General features: G+C 41.2%; 1 protein-coding gene across 1 annotated transcript; it reads left to right on the top strand.

Moving 5' to 3' along the window:
- Nucleotides 1–2,699: 2,699 nt before the first annotated feature.
- Nucleotides 2,700–17,933, top strand: LOC106600519 (gamma-aminobutyric acid receptor subunit gamma-1). The gene is made up of 9 exons (XM_014191945.2): nucleotides 2,700–3,063; nucleotides 7,095–7,258; nucleotides 8,010–8,077; nucleotides 8,695–8,915; nucleotides 9,215–9,297; nucleotides 9,851–9,988; nucleotides 10,114–10,266; nucleotides 10,412–10,611; nucleotides 13,999–17,933. Exons 1-9 carry the CDS (start codon nucleotides 2,963–2,965, stop codon nucleotides 14,275–14,277), a joined length of 1,407 nt encoding a protein of 468 aa, XP_014047420.1. The 5' UTR covers nucleotides 2,700–2,962; the 3' UTR covers nucleotides 14,278–17,933.
- Nucleotides 17,934–18,963: the final 1,030 nt, after the last annotated feature.

Raw genomic sequence — 18,963 nt, 5'->3', positions numbered from 1 at the left:
TTATTTTTTTTACATTATAATGTTTACTTTTCTAAGCTGTGGAAAGATTTACCCTGGGAATGAGAAGGAATGGAATTGGACTGCGTTGGTGTTAGCATGAGAGGCTTGGCTAACCTGATCGAGCAAGCTTGTGATTACATTTGAATTGAGGTCTTCTCTCACAGGTCTCCTAATGGGTACGCAGAAAGACACAGCTCTGGCAAAGAGAGAAAAAGAGGAGGAAACAGTGAAGACAAACCAGGAGATGTGAGATTCCCCTTTAAATGCATGCCAGTCAGGCATGAACAAGGTGTTGATACAGTTGCCTAGCAACAGAGGATAGGTCTCCGAACAGAGGCTTTGATGTTAAAACTAAGTGAACGTCCCCTTTGGGTCTAGATTGTGTGTCTGGATTATCATTAGGATCATTTCATAAGATAAGACAGGTGAGATGTGAAAAGTAATCCATCCAACAGAGAGGCTTCACCTTGACTGCTAAGTGGGAAGAGAAGTGGTTAGTCACCCCTAAGACAGCCATGCAGGGTCATGTTGGCTACTCTTCTTCTTATCTTCAGTGAACTCCTTCAGCCTTTTATTTACCATGGCCTCTCCTTCAATGTCATCCTCCAAGGAAATTAGACTTCTATTGGGATGGATGGTATTTTGTTAGAGACAGACATCACCTTGGACCATTGGTGTCAGAACCATTTCAAAAGAAATCTGCTTTTCAACAGGAAATTACTGTATAGTAGCTCTGAAACAGAAAAGGAAAATGTATAATATGCTGGCTGACATTTTAAGAGGATGGGTGGGGCCTGGACCCCCCTCCCCTTTTCTTCATCCATGCCCAGGGGGCCTAGTGAAGAAGTACATGTACATCAGTAGCTTTGTTTGGCCGAGGGAGACAGTCTCTGATGTTAGCCAGCCAGACGATTCAGAGCAGTTTGGAATGCTAATGGGGGCATTGCCATGGTGACATGTAGTTCCATCATGTTATTGCATTGAGAACTTCTGGAGTGCGTCTGCATACTAATGTGACTAGCATTTCATTCTCCCCTGCCTAGGTAGCACCTATTATGATCATAATAATAATATAAATACTAATTAGGTGGGTGTTTACATTTGTCCTATTTCCTGAAACGTCGCTGTTTCGAATCCCCGTGCCGACTAGGTAAAAAATCTGTTGATGTGTCCTTGGAAAAGACACTTAACCTTAAATGCTCCAGGGTCGCCGTCAATAATGGCTGATCCCTGGCCGCGACCCCACCCCCCAAGAGTGACTTAGTGGGAGTGGGACGTGCAAAAAACATCCACACAAGCATATAATAGGTATTCGCTGACATGTAATGGGGTTGGCAGAAAAAACTACAGTAATTTTCAGTCACCAAGTGGGAAATTGGTTCTTTTACATCAAATTCCACAGGCTAAATATCTGATGAATAATACAGGTATTGTGGCATATTATCATTATTGATCTGGTTAACGATTGACTTCCACTGTTAAAGACTGGATGCATAAAAATAAAAAATAAAAATAAAAAGATGGCTACTGTCCAATGGAGGCCTATCTAATGAGAAATGTGCTGTAAGGCAGACTTTTCATAAGTTTTGTCGTGGGAACATGTACGGGTGGCTGGAGTCACACACACAGGTACAAACACACACATAACATACACACTGTAGACATGTACACCTGGATTGTGTGTTGTAGCTGCCGGTGGGCACTTAATGTATTGTGAAATCTGTTGTAAAGTGTATTTACAAATTGTATTATAAGGTATATTACTGCCTTCATTTTTTGCCTGGACCCCAGGAAGAGTAGCTGCTGCCATCGAAGCAGCTAATGGGGATCCATTATAAATACAAATACAAACTCCTTGTCACTCATTTTTGGCAATGCAATTCCATAAGGAGTTGGCAAAAGAGCACAAACGGCCCGAAATACAGCGTATTTCACCACTACGGCCTATTTATTGCCTTACCTCCCTAATCTTACCTCATTTGCACACACTGTATATAGATTTTGTATATTTCTTTATTCCATGTGTAATTCTCTGTTGTTGTTTGTGTCGCATTGCTTTGCTTTATCTTGGCCAGGTCGCAGTTGTAGATGAGAACTTGTTCTCAACTTGCCTACCTGGTTAAATAAAGGTTAAATAAAATAAAAACAAAGAGACCGGCACCAAGGCTAGAATGGCTGCACATGAGATAGTCGCTGGCCACTGTCTTGTGGTGCTGAACTCCCGAATGCCGATTCCTTCGCTGTCCACTTTAGTGGTGCTGAATCGCTGATCGATGCTGTTGCAGCTTGTTTGTAACATCTGACATTTTACTCTGTCCTGTGACAAAGTCGCCCCATAGGGATAGTCCTCAGCTTGGTTGGGTTGTGCGAGCATTGAAGTAGAGTAATTTACAGTCAATTAGTTATTCATTCTCCATAGGTTGGTTTGTGATAACATAATTATATAGGTTGGGTTCTGTGTTTGCGGGAATGTTGAGAGACAGTTCAATTGGTTGAACTGTGGGAATATTGAATGTTATAGACTCGCTAGTCACTATATCCAGGTTTGCTTATGGAAATATTGAAGCATAGATTCAGATTATGTTGTAATTTAAAAAAATCCAAAACAAATAACATTTTTGATAAATCTTCATCTACTGCAGAACAGTATAGGCTATATAGTATATATGGCCGTGTCAGCCGGTTAGAGATGCAAGATGAGCGTAAAAAACTCACTGGTGCAGCACTCGCTGAAGCATTTTTCTTCCGACAAAGAATACGCAGGCTCTCTCAAGTCATATTATAGGTCTGTCTACCCTATCCTCGCCCACCTTACTGGAGCACAACACCATAAAGATAATGTATGCATCACTCAAATTCGGAAACATCTGTAACCATACCTATTCCTTTTGAATAACAAAGAGGGAGACATCGCGTTTATTTTCTAGACCTAGTTCCGATATTTTTGTGTGTTTTGTTGAAAATGAACAGTGGGATTTCCGCAATATGTGCCATGCTTCTGCTGCAACATGTCAAAGGCAAAGCGATGAATGCGTGGCTGTTGCTAGCTCTTCTCGGAGTCTGGTAAGTTTGCACTGGACTAGTGGGGATATGAATGACCGATGAGCTTTCGGTGGTTCTGAATTAGGGCAGTAGGCGACAAGACGTCCGTTTATGGTACTAAATAAAGTTAAAAGGGGTTGATCATACTGAATGTGTTGATTAGCTGCTACCCGTAGCATTGTGCCCAAGGATTCGTTCGCGGTTGTCAACACAATCCCGACACAATCTATAAAATGTCTTACAATATTGTTATGTTAGACGCATATACCTGCAAAACCTAGTGTAGTCTAATTTGTTTAGCGTAAAGAGTGTAAGTGTAATAGCCTACCCTTGACTATAGCCTGTAGGGAGAATATACTATTCCGTTATTTCAGCGGGCAATGTCAATTAAATCAGAGGGACAACCTTGAGAAAAACCAAAACTACTGCAGATTATCGTTTTCATTCTAAACGAATCACGCAATACTCGTTCAAAAATATTTTTCAAGCAGCAAACATTAGGTATTTTAAGTCTCAGCATAATAATTCCCACCTCCTGCCAACACTTCAAAAATATAATGATTAAGCTTAGCGTATAAAATGTTAGATACTGTACATTTTGCTTAATAAGTTTCATGTTGGCTATATTCTTGCCTATAGAGCAGATTTCACATAGGCCTATGCGGCAAAAAGGACCTTAATCCGAGTCTTCATGGCAATATCAGCTGTCACTTCAAGAGCAAGATATATGATTTATGAGTTTGAACCTTACATTTAATTGACTAATACCACAAATTGACCAATATATATTGGTGGGCCATAAACTAATTACAAAATCAAGGTAAAAAAAAGTTAGCTGTGAAGTTAGAATGAATGACTATTAGGCTATGTCACTACAGTTGGCACTGTTCCATGTATTGATAACAACCATGAACCTTCAGACATCTTTTTGTCATAAACTTATCTGTCACCTTGCAGTAGATTGGTTCTGCCCCTACAATATAGTTTGCATCAGAATTGCATGGCTTTGATCAGCACAGTATATTAGTCCTTCATGCTTTCTGAGGGTTGGGGTTTTCTGTGGTGCCCAATAATAGTGAGCTATATTGACTCAAGTCACTCACTGTTTTCCAATACAAAGACCCTGACCACCGACTTACTGATTCCTTGGCTTCTCATGAGCATCCAGCCCTGCTTTCATCATCTCTTCTGGCAGCCAGCTAGAGGGGTAGTACCAAGTGCTGGTCTAGGATCAGTTCTGGGTGTTACAGTTCTGTTAAGTTGGCTCCAATCAATAGCTCAATCAATAGGCCTGTAGCAGTTGTCACCAACCCTGGTCCTGTTCCAGGCCAGCAGCACAATTCAACTGGTGAAGGTTTCGATGAGCATTTGAATAGTTGAAGGTGTGTTAGTGCTGGGCTTAAATAAAAGTTTACACAACCAGTAACCCAGGACCACTGGGGTAGATTAAGCTGATCCTAGACCTGTGCTTTGGTTGTGACACTACAGTGTCTTGGTCACCGATTCTTGATCACCACAACATTCTTGCAGCCCTCAATGATATGCTTCCATACAATTTGCTTAATTGTAGTGTTGTGATATATTTGTGAGCTTACAAAAAAAAAATTCAAAGTCATTATTTGACAGATTTATATGATATAATTTATTGAGAGTTAGCTCAAGTTGCCTTTTCAAACTCTCAGCCACCTCTTATCATCTAAAAGGGCCCACTTGCTTCTAATGGACTATCAGTGGAATAGGGTTATGGACATTTAGTGCTTCTAGGTTGTTTAACATTGCGGGGTATGGATACTCAGTGATTTTGTGATTGTGAAACATTGTTGTAGAGATTACAGATTCAGTGGCACAGGACAAGTGGGTCTGGCGATATTGATTCTGTTTAAAGGCAGTTGTGCACTAGCATCTGGGAGGGACTGCTGAATGGCCTGGGTGAGGTGCCAAGTCCTCAGGTCTCTTAACGGTATTGGATACATGTTAAATAACAGGAAACAACAGCAGCTGGGCTTGGTATTACCGGAGCACTCGCTCATTTGTGACCGGCAGATACAGTGGCACAGTTACAGGGCGGATGGAATGGGATGTACAATTCCCAGATCTACCTCTATAGCTTCTCCCTGAATCAAACCCAAGACTCTACTGTAAGCTCCAAAGTGTGGTCTTTGGCCTTCTTTATCAAATAAATACTTTTTAGAGAAGCTGTACATCTGGACAGACTGACACCTTTTCCCCTATAACGTGCCTTAATGACACTGGTCTGAATTCCAGTAAGTGTGTGTCTTGTATACCCTCAACCTTTAGCCCCACTCTACCCAAGATTCCTGTCCAGCTCTTCTGCCAAAACACCTGGCTTAATGGATTGCTTAGTAGTCATTCCAGTGTTCCATCTGCAGAACCAAACTGTCTCTCTTTATATATACTGCTCAAAAAAATAAAGGGGACACTTAAACAACACAATGTAACTCCAAGTCAATCACACTTCTGTGAAATCAAACTGTCCACTTGGGAAGCAACACTGATTGACAATAAATTTCAGATGCTGTTGTGCAAATGGAATAGACAACAGGTGGAAATTATAGGCAATTAGCAAGACACTCCCAATAAAGGAGTGGTTCTGCAGGTGGTAACCACAGACCACTTCTCAGTTCCTATGCTTCCTGGCTGATGTTTTGGTCACTTTTGAATGCTGGCGGTGCTTTCACTCTAGTGGTAGCATGAGACGGAGTCTACAACCCACACAAGTGGCTCAGGTAGTGCAGCTCATCCAGGATGGCACATCAATGCGAGCTGTGGCAAGAAGGTTTGCTGTGTCTGTCAGCGAAGTGTCCAGAGCATGGAGGCGCTACCAGGAGACAGGCCAGTACATCAGGAGATGTGGAGGAGGCCGTAGGAGGGCAACAACCCAGCAGCAGGACCGCTACCTCCGCCTTTGTGCAAGGAGGAGCAGGAGGAGCACTGCCAGAGCCCTGCAAAATTACCTCCAGCAGGCCACAAATGTGCATGTGTCTGCTAAAACGGTCAGAAACAGACTCCATGAGTGTGGTATGAGGGCCCAACGTCCACAGGTGGGGGTTGTGCTTACAGCCCAACACCGTGCAGGACGTTTGGCATTTGCCAGAGAACACCAAGATTGGCAAATTCGCCACTGGCGCCCTGTGCTCTTCACAGATGAAAGCAGGTTCACACTGAGCACATGTGACAGACGTGACAGTCTGGAGACGCCGTGGAGAACGTTCTGCTGCCTGCAACATCCTCCAGCATGACCGGTTTGGCAGTGGGTCAGTCATGGTGTGGGGTGGCATTTCTTTGGGGGTCCGCACAGCCCTCCATGTGCTCGCCAGAGGTAGCCTGACTGCCATTAGGTACCGAGATGAGATCCTCAGACCCCTTGTGAGACCATATGCTGGTGCGGTTGGCCATGGGTTCCTCCTAATGCAAGACAATGCTAGACCTCATGTGGCTGGAGTGTGTCAGCAGTTCCTGCAAGAGGAAGGCATTGATGCTATGGACTGGCCCGCCCATTCCCCAGACCTGAATCCAATTGAGCACATCTGAGACATCATGTCTCGCTCCATCCACCAACGCCACGTTGCACCACAGACTGTCTAGGAGTTGGCGGATGCTTTAGTCCAGGTCTGGGAGGAGATCCCTCAGGAGACCATCCGCCACCTCATCAGGAGCATGCCCAGGCGTTGTATGGAGGTCATACAGGCACGTGGAGGCCACACACACTACTGAGCCTCATTTTGACTTGTTTTAAGGACATTACATCAAAGTTGGATCAGCCTGTAGTGTGGTTTTCCACTTTAATTTTGAGTGTGACTCCAAATCCAGACCTCCATGACCTCCAAATCCATAAATTGGATTTCCATAGATTATTTTTGTGTGATTTTGTTGTCAGCACATTCAACTATGTAAAGAAAAAAGTATTTAATAAGATTATTTCATTCATTCAGATCTAGGATGTGTTATTTTAGTGTTCCCTTTATTTTCTTGAGCAGTGTATATATCTCTCCCTCCCTCTGAATTATTTTCTCTCTCTCCTCTCTTCGCAGTGTGGCGTCATTTGGGCCCAGTACAAAGGAGGATGAGGACTATGAAGACGTCCCCATAAATAAGACCTGGGTTTTATCGCCCAAGGTCTATGAGAGCGATGTCACCTTGATCTTAAATAGATTGCTGCAGGGCTATGACAACAAACTCCGACCTGACATTGGAGGCAAGTCCCATTGGGCACACACTGGTTGAATCAACGTTGTTTCAATGTCATTTCATTGAAAAGACATTGAACCAACGTGGAATAGACATTGAATTGACATCTGTACCCAGTGGGGTAGTTCTACAGCAGCCAGTGGGAATCTGCTTTGTTTACAACATTTTAGTTCCCCATTAATTATGTAAGCTTGTGATAGATCATCATTAACTTACTCAGCATTGTTTAGCACTTACCAGTCATTTTCAGAGTGTATATAATTGTAGAATAAATTGTGTCTGCATGCATATCTCAAAATCAGGACTCAGCCCATTGCCAGTGTATTACTGCTTCCTAAAATATCCCTCCAAGGCAATGGCGTAACTGTGCTGTGTGCAGGCCAATGTGAAGTTCTTTTTAAGCAGATTGATCACACACAGTGGATAGAATGCAACTGAGACAAATCATGACTGATCGCAAGGCTCTGGGTCATTGTTAGGATTTCAGTTCATTCGATTGTTGTGTACACTGACGGAGGATACAAATGGTTTGCGAAAAAAATTGTATTCTACTTCTAAGCATAGTAGCCTAAAGTTGTTTGGTTAGTTTGAGATTGTGGACTGTATAGCCTACTGTGTATAGCAGCATGGAAGCAGTAAGAATGCGGTTCTTTCTTTGACCTCGCACGTACTTGCATTATTTGAGAGCCCCTGGTAGGCTACACTGTAGAGATAGGTTACATTCATAAAGGTGAAAGGTGTTGTGTTTTTTGTTTCAGTAAGGCCAACAGTGATTGAGACAGCGGTGTATGTCAACAGCATCGGACCAGTCGATCCTATTAACATGGTGAGTCTGGTGGCCTGGGGTGGTCTAGCTGTCTAAGCCGCTGCCTCTGGAGCACACGTACAGCTGTCAGCATGGGTTTGAATCCAGCACACTTTCAGCTGTCACTGTCCTACCTTTCACCTCTACCTCTCTTTGTCCAATAAACATACAAAATACTTTAAAAAAAGATATACAGTACCAGTCAAAAGTTTGGACACACCTACTCATTCCAGGTTAAGAATGTGGTTCATCATGGCAAAGGGTGGCTACTTTGAAGAATCTCAAAGATATTTTGATTCGTTTAACACTTGTCTGGTTACTACATGATTCCATATGTGTTATTTAATAGTTTTGATGTCTCACTATTATTCTACAATGTAGAAAATAATAAAAATAAAGAAAAACCCTTGAATGAGTACGTGTGTCCAAACTTTTGACTGGAACTGTATATAAAAAATAAACATGGTAAGACCTGTCTTGTCATGTACTACATTGATGCTCTTCGTTGAAACAGAAGGAATACAGGAGAGCAACAATCTAATACAATGCCCAGAACATAATTATGGCAGTGGCACAATACACTGGCGTAAAATAACTGTTCCATGGCAAGGTTAACCCATGCGTCCATCTTGTTTCAGGAGTACACCATAGACATCTTCTTTGCCCAGACGTGGTATGACAGTCGCCTTAAGTTCAACAGCTCCATGAAAGTCCTGATGCTCAACAGTAACATGGTGGGAAAGATCTGGATTCCTGACACCTTCTTCCGGAATTCTAGAAAGTCTGACGCCCACTGGATCACCACTCCGAACCGTCTGCTGCGACTGTGGAACAACGGGAGAGTGATGTACACGTTGAGGTAGGAGGATGACGGCTGCCATTCTTTGTTTTTCCAGGACTCTGTGTTTAGTACTCGTGGTATGTGCAGTTCTAGTTTGTGCATCTGTACTTTGTCTTGTAGCCCTCTTTTAGGCACCCGCTATTTGTCGAAGCATGATCTTGAAGCCATTGTTATTTTTCCCTAGCATTTGTTTAAATAAAAGAGAGGGAAACACTTTGTAATTGTTACGATCAAGCCTGTTTGGGGAAAAAAAAAACATTACAAAATCAATGTAACACGTCATTAACTTTTCTCTGTCACAATTCTGTTTTTGTCAGGTTGACTATTAATGCGGAATGCTACCTTAAGCTGCATAACTTTCCTATGGACGAGCACTCGTGTCCGCTGGAGTTTTCGAGCTGTAGGTGTTTAAACACTCTCCCCGTTTTGATCCGTCATTTCGACTTCAGCTTCAGTAGCCAGCCCAGAGAGGGCGTCAGAGCGGGCCAGCATTAGGAGCTGAGCCCCAGCCCCACACAAGCCCATCTGCTTGAGGCTGTCCCTTCAGCCTGTATGATCTATCATCTGCTCCACCGGGGGAGAAAGGAGGTCACAAAGTACCATTCTCTGACAGACGAATGAATTATGCAGCGCCCCCAAACTGATTCATGCTCTGTCTGTGTCATTCTCCATCCGTCCTGCATTGTGCTTCAGCTTCTCATGTCTCGTTGTCATGATCTTAACCCTCACACACCCTGTTGAGCGCTACAGTGTAAACTGGAAGGGCATCCCATGGTTAGAAGAAAGATGTGTACCATCTTGAATGCTCCCCTGCTTGGCCATATAGTATGCCCCTGTGGTGTACTGAGATGCACTGTTGTGTTCTGGATTGTGGAATCTACAAGGTTGGACAATAAGAGGTTCCTAATTTTACATGTGTGTGTTTGTGTGTGTTCAACCGTACACCGTTCTAGATGGCTATCCTAAAAATGAGATTCTGTACCGTTGGCAAAAGCGTTCTGTGGAAGTGGCCGACCAAAGGTACTGGAGACTCTACCAGTTTGCGTTCGTCGGTTTACGAAACACATCAGATGTGGCGCATACACAATCAGGTAAGGGATGACATGCATCCTTTTAGAAACTGCACTCTTACGTCTGGTTTTTAAGTTTTACCATAATGATGCAAAACATGTTCACTTCTTTTATATGTGTGTATGATTATCTTTTGAATGTCTAGGTGAATATGTCATCTTGACAATCTTTTTTGACCTGAGTCGGCGAATGGGCTACTTCACTATTCAGACGTACATCCCCTGCAGCATGATTGTGGTGCTGTCATGGGTCTCTTTCTGGATCAATAAAGATGCTGTCCCTGCCAGGACCTCCTTAGGTATGATTAAACCTCAGTAGTTTCTTACACCCCTCTATAACGGACAAAACATCTGCTTTTCTAATGGTTAGTGTCAGTTAGGTGAACACACAAAGTCAGCTCAAGCGGCTAAATCATTAAACTGGCTTTGTGACTTCCTGTGCAGGAATCACCACGGTGCTTACCATGACAACGCTGAGCACCATCTCCAGGAAGTCGCTTCCCAAGGTATCCTATGTGACGGCCATGGACCTGTTTGTGTCTGTCTGCTTCATCTTCACGTTTGCTGCTCTGATGGAATATGGGACTCTACACTACTTCACCAGCAATAGGCAGAGCAAGAAGGATACGGACAAAAAACCACAGGTAGTGACACCACTGTTGCATCCCAGTAGCTTCTGCTATGTAATTTGAAGATGTACACTTTTTAATGGGAATATACTATTTGTACAGGTTTAAAATCAAGGCAAGTAATCAAATTACAGCAATGTAAATAGGAGATTTCAATGAGTTGTGTGAACACGCACATACCATTTCTTAGTAATTAACTACGAAATAGTGCATATAACCTTGACAATGAGTCAGTCTGCATACATCAGCTACACAAATGGAGGAAGAAAGGAAGCTGCAGTAGCTTCTTTCTCTGACATGAACATTAACATAATTAACTTTAACATTGCCATTTCCAAGGTCAAATTCGTTAGTCGTTAGTAACAATGCTGCCTATAACTCGAGGCCATATTTTGATTTCATTAGGGTAGATTTCCTTAGTCTGTAATCATATTTACCCGGGTTTTAAAGACTTTGTGAGAAATAGGTTTCTGTGGGAGAGTAAACACACACTCAGCAGAGGAGTAGGAGTGCAGAGAGGGCATAAGTCATCGCTGTAAATGGGCACGCATCCTTCCAACTGGGACTGAGAAGCAGTGACATTGAGCAGAGAAAAGGAAATCCCCGTAAGCTACATACAAATGGCAACGTTGTCTCTTAGAAATAGCAAACTGCATGAAATGCAGTGAAAAAGGCCTATGCCAATTTCCTACCGAGGAAAGACTGTATGCCTTTTTATTGACTAAATATGGCTGAACCACTCTGCTCTTCCTAGTATATTCCCACAGCCACCGTGATGAATTTGAATGTGATATATTGCATTTATAATATACATCTATGATCTTCAGCTCTCATTCACCACAAATGGCATCCACTATGTGGGATAACGCTCACCACACAAGTGTTGTAAGCTACAGTGCCTTCGGAAAGTATTCAGACCCCTTTACTTTTTCCACATTTTGTTACGTTACAGCCTTATTCTAAAATTGATTAAATACAATAATTTCCTCAGCAATCTACACACAATACCCCATAATGACAAAGTGAAAACATGTTGTTAGAAATTGTTGCAATTTTATTACAAATAAAAAACAGAAATACCTTGTTTACAAAAGTATTCAGACACTTTGCTATGAGACTCGAAGTTGAGCTCAGGTGCATCCTGTGTACATTAATCATCCTTGAGATGTTTCTACAACTTGATTGGAGTCCACCTGTGGTGAATTCAATTGATTGGACATGATTTGAAACCACCAAGTTTTAAGTTCCTCGGCGTACACATCACGGACAAACTGAAATGGTCCACCCACACAGACAACCTCAGGAGGCTGAAGAAATTTGGCTTGTCACCGAAAACACTCACAAACTTTTACAGATGCACAATCGAGAGCATCCTGTCGGACTGTATCACCGCCTGGTATGGCAACTGTTCCGCCCAAAACCGTAAGGCTCTCCAGAGGGTAGTGAGGTCTGCACAACGCATCACCGGGGGCAAACTACCTGCCCTCCAGGACACCTACACCACCCGATGTCACAGGAAGGCCAAAAGATCATCAAGGACAACAACCACCCGAGCCACTGCCTGTTCACCCCGCTATCATCCAGAAGGCAAGGTCAGTACAGGTGCATCAAAGCTGGGACCGAGAGACTGAAAAACAGCTTCTATCTCAAGGCCATCAGACTGTTAAACAGCCATTACTAACATTGAGTGGCTGCTGCCAACATACTGACTCAAATCTCTAGCCACTTTAATAATAAAAAATTGGATGTAATAAATGTATCACTAGTCACTTTAAACAATGCCACTTTATATCATGTTTACATACCCTACATTACTCATCTCATATGTATATACTGTACTCTATACCATCTACTGCATCTTGCCTATGCTGCATGGCCATCGCCCATCCATATATTTATATGTACATATTCTTATTCATTCCTTTACACTTGTGTGTATAAGGTAGTTGTTGTGAAATTGTTAGATATTACTGCACGGTCGGAACTAGAAGCACAAGCATTTCGCTACACTCGCATTAACATCTGCTAACCATATGTATGTGACCAATAAAATTTGATTTGATTTGGAAAGGCACACACCTGTCTACATAAGGTCCCACAGGTGACAGTGCATGTCAGAGCAAAAAACAAGCCACGAGGTCAAAGGAATTGTCCGTAGAGCTATGAAACAGGATTGTGTCGAGGCACAGATCTGGAGAAGGGTATGGAAACATTTCTGCAGCATTGAATGTCCCCAAGAACACAGTGGCCTCCATCCTTCATAAATTTAAGAAGTTTGGAACCACCAAGACTCTTCCTAGAGCTGGCTGCCCGGCCAAACTGAGCAAGAAGGGCCTCAGGTAGGTGACTAAGAACCCGATGGTCACTCTGACAGAGCTCCAGAGTTTCTCTGTGGAGATGGGAGAACCTTCCAGAAGGACAATCATTGCTGTGGCACTCCACCAATCATTTATTTATGATAGAGTAGCCAGATGGAAGCCACTCTTCAGTAAAAGGCACATGACAGCCCGCTTGGAGTTTGCCAAAAGGCACCTAAAGGACTCTCAGACAATGGGAAACAATATTCTCTGGTCAGAGGAAACCAAGATTGAACTCTTTGGTCTGAATGCCAAGCGTCATGTCTGGAGGAAACCTGGCACCACTCCTACAGGTGCAGTGGGGATGTTTTTCAGCGGCAGGGACTGGGAGACTAGTCAGGATGAGGGAAAGATGAATGGAGCAAATTACAGAGAGATCCTTGATGAAAACCTGCTCCAGAGCGCTCAGAACCTCAGACTGGGGCGAAGGTTCACCATCCAACAGGACAACAACCCTAAGCACACAGCAAAGACAATATATGAGTGACTTCGGGACAAGTCTCTGAATGTCCTTGAGTGGCCCAGCAAGAGCCTGGACTTGAACCTGATCGAACATTTCTTGAGAGACCTCAAAATAGCTGTGCAGCAACGCTCCCCATCCAACCTGACAAAGCTTGAGAGGATCTGCAGAGAATAATGGGAGAAACTCCACAAATACAGGTGTGCCCAGCGTTATACCCAAGAAGACTCGGTTCTGCAATCACTGCCGGAGGTGCTTCAAGAAAGTACTGAGTAAAGGGTCTGAATACTTTTGTAAATGTGATATTTCCATTTTTTTGTATTAATAAATTATCAAACATTTCTAAAACACTGTTTTTGCTTTGTCATTGTGGGTATTGTGTGTAGATTGATGAGGGGGAAAAACAATGTAATTAATTTTAGAATAAGGCTTTAATATAACAAAATGTGGAAAAAGTCAAGGTGTCTGAATACTTTCCGAAGGCACCATACAACTTAAAGTGAATGGTAAATAAAAATCCAATCTTGAAGTGTATTCCCAGAAAGATATGAATAACTCAACCCCAATTGTTATATTTACCTACAGAAATCCAGCAGCTTGGTGAACATTAGGCCAGGGACGTCACTGCTCCAGATGAATAACATCGCCCCCTACCAAGACGAGGATGATTACGCCTACGAGTGTCTGGATGGGAAGGACTGCACCAGCTTCTTCTGCTGCTTCGACGACTGTCGCTCCGGAGCATGGCGCGAAAACCGGATGCATGTCCGAGTTTCAAAGATCGATTCCTACTCACGAATATTCTTCCCCACCGCCTTCGGCCTTTTCAACCTGGTCTACTGGATCGGGTATCTGTACTTATAAACCTAGCCTAGCAAAGAGGAGCAATAGCCTTTTACTTCAGAGAAAACAGGTCAAAATATTTGTTTACTCTCTTTACTTGCTATTCTTGGCACTGTTGAGGATAAGATAAGATAACAGCTCCCTATGTTTGTATCTGTACTATTTTTCTAGGTGATGGCTCACAGATGAAGGCAGCAGGGTCAGAACAGGGCGAGACTCTGGGTCATACCCACCAGCAATTGCATGATGTTTGGTTCCTAACCTCTATGGATTTAAGGAATTTTATAAAACAGGTTGTTTGGATGCTAGATGCTAGTTGGTTGATAGCAGGGAGTTATTCATCACAATCCCTGGGAAATGCATGTTAAAAGTTTAATTTGAATTATCAATGCGCATCCACTGTCCCACAGTCCAGCCAGGCAATTTATAAAAATGTATAAACTCCCCTGGGAAAAAGTATGTAGACATTTTTTCCTCAAGCTACTAGGCTAGCATTTGGTTTGTAACAGTCAGGGTTTGTCTAGACTCTAAACCTTGCTGCCTGCCTCTCTGACCTGTGCAACAATGTTGCAGTTTATTTTGCGATCTGCACCGTGCCATAGAGAGAATGAACGCGATGAGAATGACAGCTTCTCTGAGCTAGGCACATTAATTTATTAGGATCATTGTTATTGATATATCAAAATAAATGGCAAAAGAAACAAAGGTAAAACATATGGAAATTCAAAAAGTTTGCTGTCATTTCAGCTGCTTGATGTGATTGTGTGTTAACTTTACAAGTAGCTAGACTGCATGGCAACCTTTTTTTAGCTTAGAACATTTGAAATGGGCGACCAGCTCGTTTGTCTAGCAACTTCATAATCTCAGAACAGGCTATTGCCTGGACTATATCCTCTGGTGGAAGGATTCAATAAATCACATTTACTAATTCAAATAAAGTTTTTAATTAAAACGTAATTTCTCTTTAACATTTTTTAAATAAAAGTAATAAGGCCCTCGAACCTGGGAATTATCTTAAATAACACCCTCCTGATGGCTGTTCCCCGGCCCGCTGCTCCACGTTGGGCCTTAGAACAGCCCTTAGTCGAAAACTATTCACACAATAATTCGCATGCCTTATTGCTTAATTGATACACAAAGGTTGTGTTTTACAACACCCTGGTTTTGTAACCTGTAACTTATTCAAAATTGTAAAATCTATTAGAATATATAAATATACATAAAATATAGTGTGCCTATGCGGGAAAAAATAAGTAGGCCTACATTTCCCCCTTCAATAATTTTATCTGACAAGTCATGTTTTCTGTGCCACACTTTTATTGTAAGCAAAATTAATACAGCATTTCCACCAGAGATGGATTCAACACAATTTATTTCCATACTTATTGAGGCAGTTCATCATTTGAGGTTTGAAATAATCATTAGGCAATATTGAGGCTTAGCTCCTGTATTGACACAAAGTCAATAAAGCAAGAAATTGATAGCATGTATTTTCGTATTATTATATTCTAATAACACACATTATATCTCCTTCTTGATGTGATTACCCCAAATTGGCAGCTGTAAATAGCCTTCATCATTATCATATATAAAAGCAGCAAAGAAAGCAAGACAAGAAAATCTACTTTTCATTTGGCTACATTGAAACTAGAACAAAGCTTTCCATCACTCCTCTTGGTTTATAACCAGAGGTGGATTGTGCTGCAATTGTATCAAATTGAATTAGCGATGAATACTTAATAAAGACATATTAGACTAATTTAAACCATATATATATATACACAACATAGACTACCTGAATAATATTCATGCAGCTCCCAAATCCTTGACTTATTTTGTTTGACAAGGGCGCAGTACTTACACTTTATAAAATGTAGCTGTGGATATAATCTTCTAAGCATATTTTAGCTGAAGCAATGGCAGACATTAATATCTTTACTAATAACAGCGAGAAGGGTTACTACTTTTTTGATAAATAGAGCAAAACTCTTATAGTGCTTTATTCCACACCAAACCAAAGAAACTGTTGATAATGACTTTGTAGCATAAGTGTGTTTAATGTTACATTCAAGATCAACGTGATTCACAGAACCTCGATGTTTGGGCGATACTTAAGAGAAAAAGTCAAGAAGAATAAATAACCAAGCCTGAAATGGACCATACAAATTTGATTAACAACGTAGTTTGTTGATTAGTTTATGAGTGTTTCTTTCAACACCACCATTGTGATTATATCCCAATGTTAGGTGTATTGTCGAGCTGAGAGACCATGCAGGCTGAAAGTCCAGTGATTAATGAGGGAAATATAACTTTAGTTTTAATTTGAGTTCATTTACATATGCAAGGATACCCCATAGAGTTTGCCCACATCCGGTCCAATTACTAGAAAAAACAATTATTTAATTTACTGTAAAGATAATATAGGTGAGGCAAGTTGGTTATAGTGTGTTGTCATTACACGTAGTGAAGATGGGAGTAGTTCCATTACAAAGAAATTACGCTTTTTATGCTGACTCTTGTAGGATTCTCTCTCATTCATTTATCACAACTCCTTTGAAACTGCAGCTGTACTGTATAGAAACATGGTAAAATTGAAAATTCAGTCAATGAAAGTCAACAAGAGGAGTAAATTATGGAGATAAACCTTCTGAACCTCGTTTATAGCCATAATAATAGCGTTGAATATCTTTGATAATGTCATACTCCTTGTTATCCTCCATTTTACAAAATACATTTGTAGATATGATGCTTGCTGAACATGTTAACTAAAAAGCTTTAAATGTGATATGTGTTTACTTGTTTACTGATGTGAAGAGAAAGTGATTATTACACTACAAGAATGGATTGCATTTACATAGTGCTTTTTCACCAGCTTTTAAGGCACTTTGTATTGTAATGTTGTAACTAAGCTCATACACCACAAGTGAGGTGACGCACAGCAGCAATATTGTTCAGAGCACTGTATCAATAAGAAGTGATTGCAGTGGAAAGGTGAGGAGATTAGATGATTCCCCTCCTTTTGGGTCTCGAAAACGTAATTTACCTCCCAGCTATAACATACTATTGTTGCATTGTCCTTATTGTATCTGAAAATGTAAAAATGTATATATATGCTATATTTTTTCCATCATGACAGCCTCAAAGACATTAATATGTTAATACTGTGTTCACATCATATTGTTTGTGTTTGTTCTCTATAACACTGACGGACATGGAAATCCATTATGTCATTGATGTTTTGTCATTGACATCCTCTCTGTATACTGTTCAAACATAGGCATATTTAATCCTGTCTTTCACCTTTGTACAATGCGCCAATTCCTTCCAAATGTTTCTGTGTTGTTATGTGAAAACGAACTCAATACACTGTGAGAGAATAAAACAGTGCCTAAAAAAAAAACATAAGAATCTTCCTCTTGAAGTACATTTCCTTCAATATTGGTTTTGGAAATAAAATTGATCTGAAATGCATTCTGACTAATGTGCATGTACAGTGGTGTCAGAAATTACTGACACCCTTGAGATTTTGTTTAACAAGTTCTCAAATTCTTGACACCCCTGTAGATTCTTAGAAATAAGTCAAAAGTATAGTATTTGGTCCCATATACTTAGTATTTGGTCCCACTACATCAAGCTTGTGACTCTACAAACTTGTTGGATGCATTTGCAGTTTGTTTTGGTTGTGTTTCAGATTATTTTGCCCAATATAAATGAATTGTAAATAATGCATTGTGTCATTTTGGAGTCACTTTTATTGTAAATAAGAATATAATAGGTTTGACCCTCTGTAACTTTCTCATCATTCATAAGATATTCTGGGTTATCCGTAATCATGGTAGCATCCACATTAATGTAGAAGTGTTTAGAAACATATATTCTTATTTACAATAAAAATGACTTCAACTGCAAATGCATCCAACAAGTTTGTAGAATCACATGCTTGATGTAGTCATTGCGTGCTAGGAATATGAACTCCTGTTTCAGGAATATGAAGCTCCTGTTTCAGGAATATAAAACTCCTGTTTCTTAGTCGTCGTGCCTCTACTCCTTTCTCTTCCTGCCTCTTGCTGTGCTCAGGTAGCAATTACAAGCTCGGCTGATTGCCATAGTCAGGGAGGAAATCAGCAGTGCCAGAAAAAGTCTGTTGTTTCTGATAAATGAATTAATGTCCCATTGTCATTTCCTGACACAATAAGACGGGTAAAAATAAAATAAATAAGGTTATTGTCCCCGTCCTCCTTGTTGGGAATATAAATACTGTGTGACAGCAAAGCCTTACACAACTCCAAATAGACTCCCAACTCCCTGTTCTGGGCCTTCATTGACACAAGCACAGTGGTAAAAGCCCAAAGGCTGACCTAGGAGAAGCATACAATACCCAAACCCCAATACCAACCCTATTTTTATTTAAATGTAACATTTATTTAACTAACCTTAAGTATTAGGTAAAACACCAACCAAACTGGCCTTCAGATCAGCACTCACGGGGCTTTTTCATCCTTTACCTGACTAAACCAACCCTATCTTACAGAAAGGTAGAAAAGCCTCTCGGTCTGTCCAACCATCTGCCTTGACTCATCCCTACACAGAACCGGATGCCTAAGCATATTCCTAAATATAATTGGATATTCAATGCCCATTGTCTGCCTGCTACAAACTTTCTGCTACTTGGCTACTGCATTACACATGTAGAAAACATAGGGTTAT

The sequence above is a fragment of the Salmo salar genome, chromosome ssa01 (assembly GCF_905237065.1).
Source record: "Salmo salar chromosome ssa01, Ssal_v3.1, whole genome shotgun sequence".
NCBI lineage: Eukaryota > Metazoa > Chordata > Actinopteri > Salmoniformes > Salmonidae > Salmo > Salmo salar.
This window is presented reverse-complemented; position numbering and strand designations above follow the sequence as displayed.

Excerpts from the sequence above, each read along its gene's own strand:
- LOC106600519 (XM_014191945.2), top strand. The coding sequence starts at position 2,963 with ATGAACAGTGGGATTTCCGCAATATGTGCCATGCTTCTGCTGCAACAT. Across the intron at positions 8,078-8,694 it reads CAGTCGATCCTATTAACATG|GAGTACACCATAGACATCTT; the intron begins GTGAGTCTGGTG and ends ATCTTGTTTCAG. Across the intron at positions 8,916-9,214 it reads AGAGTGATGTACACGTTGAG|GTTGACTATTAATGCGGAAT; the intron begins GTAGGAGGATGA and ends TGTTTTTGTCAG.